General features: G+C 54.6%; 1 protein-coding gene across 1 annotated transcript; it reads right to left on the bottom strand.

The window, feature by feature from the left end:
- Nucleotides 1–4,640: 4,640 nt before the first annotated feature.
- LOC516378 (intestinal alkaline phosphatase VII) lies at nucleotides 4,641–9,044 on the bottom strand. The gene is made up of 11 exons (XM_002685601.6): nucleotides 8,705–9,044; nucleotides 8,509–8,625; nucleotides 8,283–8,398; nucleotides 7,918–8,092; nucleotides 7,666–7,838; nucleotides 7,241–7,375; nucleotides 7,080–7,152; nucleotides 6,842–6,976; nucleotides 6,560–6,751; nucleotides 6,215–6,331; nucleotides 4,641–6,084 (listed from the first exon to the last, which is right to left on the bottom strand). The coding sequence occupies exons 1-11, from the start codon at nucleotides 8,769–8,771 to the stop codon at nucleotides 5,789–5,791; spliced, it is 1,596 nt and encodes a 531-aa protein (XP_002685647.1). The 5' UTR covers nucleotides 8,772–9,044; the 3' UTR covers nucleotides 4,641–5,788.
- Nucleotides 9,045–9,416: the final 372 nt, after the last annotated feature.

The raw sequence follows: 9,416 nt of genomic DNA, 5'->3' as shown, positions 1-9,416 counted from the left end.
CAAGTGGCACAGTGAGGCCCAAAGAGAAAAAGGAAAAGAGCCACACATCTTCATGAATGGGTTTCTGTGTGAGCATTTCATTGCATTCAGTTTCTCTGGGTAAGCCCCCAGGAGTGCAATTGCTTCCCTCATAGCTAAGTTGGTAAAGAATCCACCTGCAATGCAGAAGACCCTGGTTTGATTCCTGGATCAGGAAGATCCCCTGGAGAAGGGATAGGCTACCCACTGCAGTCTTCTTGGGCTTCCCTGGTGGCTCAGCTGGTAAAGAATCTGCCTGCAATGTGGGAGACCTGGGTTTAATCCCTGGGTTGGGAAGATCCCCTGGAGAAGGGAATGGCTACCCACTCCAGTATTCTGGCCGAGAATTCCATGTACTGTATAGTCCATGGGGTCGCAAAGAGTCGGACACGACTGAGCAACTTTCACTTCACTTTGGTGGTTGTTGCATGTTTAGTTTTTGTTTTTGATTTTTTTTTTTAGGATATCTCCCCCTGATCCCGAGCCCCACTCAAAAAAAAAAAGGGGGGGAACTGCCAAACCATTTTGCAGTGCCCACACCATTTTGCATTCCCATCAGCAGTGTATGAGGGATTCAGCTTCTCTCCAGTCATACCATCATTTGGTGTTGACCCTGTTTTTGTTTTTGAACATTTTTAAGTTTTAGCCCTTCTGATAGGTGTGGAGTATAAAGTTTCTTCTTTTTAAAAAATATATTTATTTTCATTGTACTGAGTCTCTGTTGCTGAGCAAGGGCTACTCTCCAGCTGTGATGTGAGGCTTCTCACTGTGGTGACTTCTCTTGTTGCAGAGCCCAGGCTCTGGAGCCTGTGGGCTCTGCGGTTTTGACTAGCAGGCTTTAGAGCGCTGGCTCGGTACTTGTGGCACAAAGCCTTAGTTGCCCTGCAGCATGCGGGAACTTCTTGGACCAGATAACTGATCCCAGGTTCCTAGCATAGGCAGAAGTATTCTTAACAACTGGGATCACCAGGGAAATTCCTAAAGTGTCTTTGAATGTTTTTCTTACAATGACATTAAGTGATCATCATCTATGCTCCTGCTTGATTTCTTGTGAATTTTGTCCTGGGCCTGGGCAGGACCTGAGACCAGACACAAACCACATGTCATTGCAGCAAATAAAAATGTTTGTCCAAGTTCCCACCAGGGCACCTGGCTCCCCTTTTCTGGGCCTGAGTCACCTGAGTGAGATGAGAGGCTGTCATGCTCCCTCCCCTGGGGCCCAGGGATGACCAGGCAGCAGGCAGCATGGCTTCTGCTCTGCAGTAAGAGATAACACCTCCAGTCCTGCACTCCGGGGTTAAAGATGCCTGGGGCCAGGGGATGGCCAGGGCCATGGAGCCTGCTCTGTGGGGGACGGTTGTCCCGGTCTCTCTGTTCTCTGGGAAGAAGGCCTAGTCCTGCGGGGTCTCATCTGCTGCCCAGCACCCTCCACCAGTGTCCCCATTTACCACCCTGGGCTCTCTGGGCCCTGTCTTAGCCCCCAGCATGATGCCCCGTGTAGGTGTAAGCAGATAGGTTAGGGAGTCCCCAGAGAAAGAGACTAGGAATGGTTTTCTTGGCATTTATTGTTGTTTTTCAGTCATATCCGACTCTTTGCAACCCCATGGACTGCAGCACGCCAGGCTTTCCTGTCCTTCACCATCTCCAGTGGTTGCTCAAACTTATGTCCATTGAGTCAGTGATGCTATCCAACCATCTCATCCTCTGTCACCCCCTTCTTGTCCTGCCCTCAATCTTTCCCAGAATCAGGGTCTTTTCCAATGAGTTCGCTCTTGGAAACAGGTTTGCCAAAGTATTGGAGCTTCAGCCTGAGCATCAGTCCTTCCGATGAATATTCAAGGTTGATTTCCTTTAGAATTGGCTGGTATTAAACCTTGCTCCTTGCTGTCCAAGGGCTTAAGACATAAGAGAAGCCAGTTTGACCTAAGTTACTTTCAGTCTCAGCCTGAGCTCAGTGCTTGACCTTGAAAAGGTCTCAGTAATTACTTAAGAGAACAAAGGAATGCAGGAAAAAATGCAGTCAAATAGTAGTACAGATAAAGCAGCTCTAATCCCTCTTTAAGGGATTTACACAAATAAGTCTTGGAGAATTGCTGGTCCTAAGGCCCCTACTAGGTGGAGGATGGAATGATGGTTTTGACCCTCTTGATTTCAATGAAGCTTCCCTGGTGGCTCAGACAGTAAAGAATCTGCTTGCAATGCGGGAGACCTGGCTTCAATCCCTGAGTCGGGAAGATCCCCTGGAGAAGGAAATGACAACCCACTCCACTATTCATGCCTGGAGAATTCCATGGACAGAGGAGCCTGATGGCTACAGTCCATGGAGTCACAAAGAGCTGGACACGACTGAACCACTAACTGTAGAACTTGCTCCAATCCTATGTTGAATTCTCGTCTGCTGAAGCCCCTCATGAATATGCCTAAAACTCCCTTTGACTTAAATGGGAATTTGCTGTATGACTCAGGGGACTCAAACTGGGGCTCTGTAATAACCTAGAGGGGTGGGAATGGGTAGGAGTTGGGAGGGAGATTCAAGAAGGAGGGATGTTGATGTATGACAGAAATCAAACTGATATTGTAAACCAATCATCAATTAAAAACAATTATTTATTTTAAAAGATTTAAAAAAATTCCCCCAGTTTTTCTGTTCAAGGAGACACTGCTTTGGGAAAGATCCAGGGTTCTTACTTTCTGCTAATCATAATAAAACCTTACTTCTCACATGTTTGGGTTGGTGGTGTCTATTGGCTCCACACTCAACAAGAGGTGAGACAAAGTTTTCACATTGACATAGGCATTGCCACTGGCTGGGCAATGTTAAGGCCACCTCAGCACCAGCTGATAGGTGGTGGTGGTGGTTTAGTCGTGTCTGACTCTTTGCAACTCCATGGACTGTAGCCTGCCAGGCTTCCCTGTCCATGGGATTCTCCAGGCAAGAATACTGGAGTGGGTTGCCATTTCCTTCTCCAGGGGATCTTCCCAACCCAGGAATCGAACGCGGGTCTCCTGCATTGCATGCAGATTCTTTACCAACTGAGCTACGAGGGAAGCCCAGCTGATCCATGGGGAGATGTCTTCTGCTTGCATCCCACCACCCACTCTCAGGTTGTCCCCTGAGGGATCCAGTGAGAATTCTATCCTGAGGGGGAGCAGGACAGCAGCTGGGAACAGAAAGGCTCTCCAACTGGTGGGGGGAGCTTCCATAGTGGTTCAATCAGTAAAGCATCCGCTTTTAATGTAGGAAACCTGGGTTTGATCCCTGGGTTAAAGATCCTGTGGGAAACCCACTCCAGTATTCTTGCCTGGGAAATTCCACGGACAGAGGAATCTGGCGGGCTACAGGGTTGAAAGAGCTGGACACGACTTACCGACTAAATCACCACCACCACTCCTGCCCCCAAGCCCGGCACTTCGCATAAATGGAGGGTCCCTTTCTAGGAAGAAGAGTTCCCTGGACCTCCTCCCCACTTCCTGTTTTTGCCTCTGACCCCTGATGCTGGGAAAGATTGAAGGCAGGAGGAGAAAGGGACGACAGAGGATGAGATGGCTGGATGGCATCACTGACTCGATGGACATGAGTTTGAGCAAGCTGAGTTGGTGATGGTGATGAGTTGGTGATGGACAGGGAAGTCTGGCATGCTGCAGCCCATGGGGTTGCAAAGAGTCAGACATGACTGAATGAATGAACTGAACTGAGCCCTTATTTAACTTATATGCAGAGTACATCATGAGAAATGCTGGACTGGAAGAAGCACAAGCTGGAATCAAGATCGCCGGGAGAAATAACAATAACCTCAGATATGCAGATGACACCACCCTTATGGCAGAAAGTGAAGAGGAACTCAAAAGCCTCTTGATGAAGGTGAAAGAGGAGAGTGAAAAAGTTGGCATAAAACTCAACATTCAGAAAATGAAGATATGGCATCCGGTCCCATCACTTCATGGGAAATAGATGGGGAAACAGTGGAAACAGTGTCAGACTTTAGTTTTGGGGTCTCCAAAATCACTGCAGATGGTGACTGCAGCCATGAAATGAAAAGATGCTTACTCCTTGGAAGGAAAGTTATGACCAACCTAGATAGCATATTGAAAAGCAGAGACATTACTTTGCCAAAAAGGTCCGTCTAGTCAAGGCTATGGTTTTTCCTGTGGTCAGGTATGGATGTGAGAGTTGGACTATAAAGAAAGCTGAGCACTGAACAATTAATGCTTTTGAACTGTGGTGTTGGAAAAGACTCTTGGGAGTCCCTTGGACTGCAAGGAGATCCAACCAGTCCATTCTAAAGGAGATCAGTCCTGGGTGTTCTTTGGAAGGGCTGATGCTAAAGCTGAAACTCCAGTACTTTGGCCACCTCATGTGAAGAGTTGACTCATTGGGAAAGACTCTGATGCTGGGAGGGATTGAGGGCAGGAGGAGAAGGGGACGAGAGAGGATGAGATGGCTGGATGGCATCACTGACTCGATGGACGTGAGTCTGAGTGAACTCCGGGAGTTGGTGATGGACAGGGAGGCCTGACGTCTGCGATTCATGGGGTCACAGAGTCAGACACAACTGAGCGACTGAACTGAACTGAGCCCTGTAGGGCGTGGTAGGAATGTACCCCCCTCCCCCCAGGAGCTGGGAAGCAAGAAGCAAACACAAGTTTATGTTGGTCTCTGTCTTTTGAGGGCTGCATCTAATGGACCTCACAGGACCAAGGAGGTGACAAGCCACCAGATGACCACCTGAGCATCAGGCAGGGAGGTAGGAGGGGTGAGCACTGGGGCTCGGGAATTTCCTGTTTTCAGAGAAGGTGAAAGCCTGGCTTCGGGGAGGGGAAAGCCCCAACTTGGTACCGCAGCTGGCCTCACCTGGCCCTGCTCACACTCCCTCAGAGCTGTCAGCATTGCCCTGTCCTGAGTAGCTCCCGCCCTCACCGCCTTTGGCCTTTGCTCAATGTCAGCCCCTCATCAGCCCCTCCCTGACCTCCTGATGTGAATCACACCCCCGGCCCCCCCCAACACACACACTGTGCCCCCACCTGCTAAGGGCTTCTCATCCCACACATATACTCCCATATCACACTTGAAACAGTTTATTTGAGGGCTGCTTCCTCCCTCCCAGGTGTGCGGGGCCTGTGTCCCCATCCCCAGCTTCCCCGCTTCTCCTGGGATCCCCCAGCCTGGAAGGGGCACTGGGGCACCCTCACAGCAGCTGAGGGACCTGGGACAAGTGTCGTCTTCTCTGTGTCGCTGTCTCCTCTCTGTAATGGTACTGCTGGGTTCCTAGGAGGGGCCTCTGAGGATTGTATGTCCAGGGTCCCCCGGCGCTCCTGGCCCCAGACGTCTCCTTGGCCGGCGAAGTGCCCACAGAGTGGGTTCCAGGAGGACGGGAAGCCAGAGCTCCCCGAGAGCCATGCCCTCTCAGAAACCACGCCTGCTCAGAAACCACACCTCCTGGAGCCACGCCTCCCGGAAGTCACGCACCCAGAAGCTATGCCTCCTGGAAGACCCCAGTGGGGGTCTTGGTAGGTCCTGGTTCCCTGGGGGACACCTCTGGTGCCAGCCTGGTCCTCAGGCAGGGCTGTTGGGTGGGGAGAAGAGACTGGGTGGTCTGAGCCCCTGCCTTTCCTGGGGTCTGGGCAGCTCCAATAAAATCTGAGGCTACCGAGGTGGGGGCAGTGAGGACTGTGGCTCTCACAGGAAAGTCAGGGTTTCAGCTTCCAGGGTGGTTTGGGTCCACTAAGGTTGGGGGTGGGGAGGAGGCCCTGAGGCCCGGGTGGGTGGGCCTCAGTGCAGGGTGGGCACCAGCAGCAGCAGCAGGGCCCCGGCCAGCAGTGCCAGTGAGGATGGGCAGGCTGCCTGGTGGGCGGTGTCCGAGGGACCACTATGGGGGTGAGGGTGGCAGTCGGTGGTGTAGGGCTCCACGCAGGCAGCAAAGGCCATGACATGCGCCACGAAGGTCTGCTCCTGCACGCCGTGCACCAGGTGTGCCCACGGGCCTCGTGCAAACACTGCCACGTCCTCACCGGCGTGGGTCTCGCCCCATAGGGGCACTGCGGATTGCTGCTGGTACTCGGGGTCCACTGAGAGGAGGGAGGGGATTCAGGGCAAGCAGGGAGGCGGCCTCCCCCTCTCAGGAGTTCCAGAGTAGGGTCTTCCCTTCCTCCCATCCGCCCCCCGCCTTGCTCCCCAGGGCCCACCCACTGCACTCACTGCTCTCCTTTTCATTCACATCAGGTCGTGAGCCCATGACCAGCCGGTGCCCCGGGCCGTTGCCATAGAGAAGGGTGGTATAGGACTTGCCATCTTTGGCCTTGCCATCGGCCAGCCCTGCAGGGAAGAGGGGACCCCATAATCACACTGACCCGATCCTTTGGGGTGCCTCCTGCGTGCTGAGCTCAGGCACTTCTTGTTTGTTCACTGGCTTAATCCTTACCAGAGCCAGGCAGGGCAGCTGCTATTATTAATATTACTCCACTTTGCAGACGAGGGAGCTGACTCAAGAGCACTTTGTGCAATGTAACTCAGGACAAGAACTTGCCACTCTCCCTGGCTTACCAAAAATGGAGGTCCCACGAAGTGGGTAGCCACCGAAAGTGAAGACGTGGGAGTGGTCGGCGGTGACAAGGGTCAGTGTGTCTGCTTCACTGGTGAGCTGGCTAGCCTTGGCGATGGCATTGTCGAACATGACCGCCTCGGTCAGTGCCCGATAAGCTATGCTTTCATGGTGACCGTGGTCAATGCGGCCTCCTGCAAGAACGTCATGTGGAAGGTGGGTGATGCAAAAGCCACCCTGAGTGCCACCCCTTTCCCTCTGATCTGCAAGGAGCTGCCACTCACCCTCCACGAAGAGGAAGAAGCCCCGAGGGTTTCTGCTCAGCACACGCACGGCTGCCTCCGTCATCTCCTCCAGAGATGGGTCCTTGATGTGGTCTCGGTGGATGTCATAGGTCATATCTCCTGGCTCAAAGAGGCCTGTGAGAAATGGGACCAGTGGCGACCTGCAAGCTGGGGATGGGGTGGGGGGACCCGTGGCACCCTTCCTGGGGAGGACAGTGGGGGTGGGTGGCGTCGTTACCCATGAGGTGTGTTACACTGGAGTCATTGGCCGCCTGAAGGAGCGCCGTGCGGTTCCACACATACTGGGCTCCCTGGGAGGGCAGAACCAGGCCTCAGCCCATAGCCCGCCACGCCAGGCCCAGCCCTGCTGTACCCCCCGCACCCGTGAGCCCCCATCACCTGGTGCTTGGCCTGCCACTCCTGCACCAGGTTCCGCTTGTCCTTCCGGACTCCATTCTGTTTTGTATTGCCTGGGTATTCAGGGTCTGGGGTTCCCTCAGGAAACATGTATATTCGGCCTCCACCCAGGATCACCTGGGACCAGAGATTAAGGCAGGTGGGTTTGGGTCCTGGCTGGCCCTTTGCTCCTCTTACACAGAGCCCCTAGACTCTTTACCCACCAGGTCTGTGAGAAAGGCCTGTCCCCACTTCTAGTTCTTACATCGTGCCCCACTCCCACCCCACCCCAACCTCTGCCAACAATACTGCCTGCAAACATACGGAGACCTCCAAGGCCCCAGGGCTGTGGGTTACCTAGGACTGTCAGGTGTGTGTCCCACCCCTTCTTCCCAGCCCTGCCCCTTGCCTTTCACGTCACAACTCACATCAATGTCCATGTTGTAGACCAGCTGTGTGGCAATGTCCTGGCAGCCCTCCCTCTTGGCCTCGGCAGGCATATTAGCATCAGAATACCAGTTTCGGTTCACCGTGTGCGCGTAGGCCCCGGCTGGGGAGGCGTGCTGCACTGTGGTGGTGGTCACCACTCCCACGGACTTCCCTGAGGGTGGCAGAGGTCACGGTGGGCCATCGAGGTCTCTGAGCCCGTCCCTGCCCAGGAAGCTGATGCCCAAGCCCACCTGCTTTCTTGGCCCGGTTCATCACAGACGTGACCTCGTTCCCATATGTCGTGTTACACTGATTAAATTGGGCGGCTGCACTTACACCGATGACCTTCATACGGGTCTTGACCCCACACAGGTAGGCAGTGGTCGTGCCTGCGCTGTCGGGCACATCTCTGTCCACGTTGTATGTCTGGGGGCAGAGACGCCTTTAGCTCTGCTGGGGTAGACATCCAGCTCCTGACCCAGGCCCTGGGCCCATCCTTACAGCCCCCAGCCCCTATCTCAGCCCCCAGCCCTCCTGGGCTTTCCCTCCTACCCTGCTCCCTAGGCCCACACCCACCCCTCTGGTGTAGACCACCCTGAGGCCACTAGGCGCTTACTTTGGACAGAGCCAGGTATGGGAACTGGTCCATGGCCAGGGGTGTCTCAGGTCCCGGCTTGCCAGCCATCTGCCCCTTTAGGATCCGAGCGGCTGTCACCGTGGAAACCCCCATCCCTGAAGGTACACTGTGTCAGGTCTGAGTCCCTGGGGCCAGCCTGGGTCAGCTGGCAGCCCAGGGCTCCAGAGTTGTGGGGGGACGGGGTGGACTGGCCTAGCGCACTCACCATCGCCCAAGAAGAGGATGACATTCTTGGCGGCTGTCTGGATGGGCTGCAGCTTCTTAGCCACATCGAGAGCCTGGGCTGCCTGGCGGTTCCAGAAGGCAGGGTCTTCCTCCTCGACTGCCCAAGGGGAGAGTGGAGGTCAGGTCAGCCGGGGGTCGCCCCTGTGAGTAGGGGTTGCCGGGAGCTGCCTGGTTACCTGGGACGAGGCCGAGGGAGAGCTGTAGCCGCAGGCCCAGCAGCAGCAGCACACAGGCCCCCTGCATGGCTGTGTGATGGTGGAGGGTCAGGATGGGACCTGGGGATGCCGGGTCTCAGGCAAGGCTGGGACACCAGGGACCGGCTGCAGCTTGGCTGCCTGGGCTTAATTCCCTGCTATAAAAGTCTCTGTGTCCCTCCCAGGGCCCCGGGTGGCCACACCCTGTTCCTTACCTGCTATATGACTTTGAGCCCTGTTGCCAGAGGAACGTGGTGGGTGTGGCTGAGCCAGCAGGGGTCCTGAGGATTCAGGTCCCTCCCTCACAGGTGGTCTCTTCAGGGTGGGGTGGGGATTCGGGTGCAGTTGGCTTTGGCCTGAGGAACATTTTCAAGGTCCTGTCAGGAGCTCCTCCCATCCCTCTGCTCGCCAAATCCTGTGGGAGAACCATCTTTTCTTCTCCTCATATGTTCTGTGGTTTTTGAAAGTCAGCTTTAGCCTGGTTTGGTTCTGAGTGCTGAGGGAGGTGGGGTTGGAAGCATGCAACGGGGCCAGAGCCTGTGTTTGCTTTCCTGTTGCCCTGAGGCCCGGAGACAGGGAGACATTGGAGTGGGCACTGGGCTGTTTGTGTGTGTGTGTGTGTGTGTGTGTGGGTGTGTGTGTGTGTGTGTGTAGGGTTTCTATAAAGGGCTAGCAGGGGCGAACCGAGAACTTA

This window comes from Bos taurus, chromosome 2 (genome assembly GCF_002263795.3).
Source record: "Bos taurus isolate L1 Dominette 01449 registration number 42190680 breed Hereford chromosome 2, ARS-UCD2.0, whole genome shotgun sequence".
NCBI lineage: Eukaryota > Metazoa > Chordata > Mammalia > Artiodactyla > Bovidae > Bos > Bos taurus.
Note: the sequence above shows the minus strand (reverse complement) of the source record. Positions and strands in the feature narration are given on the sequence as shown.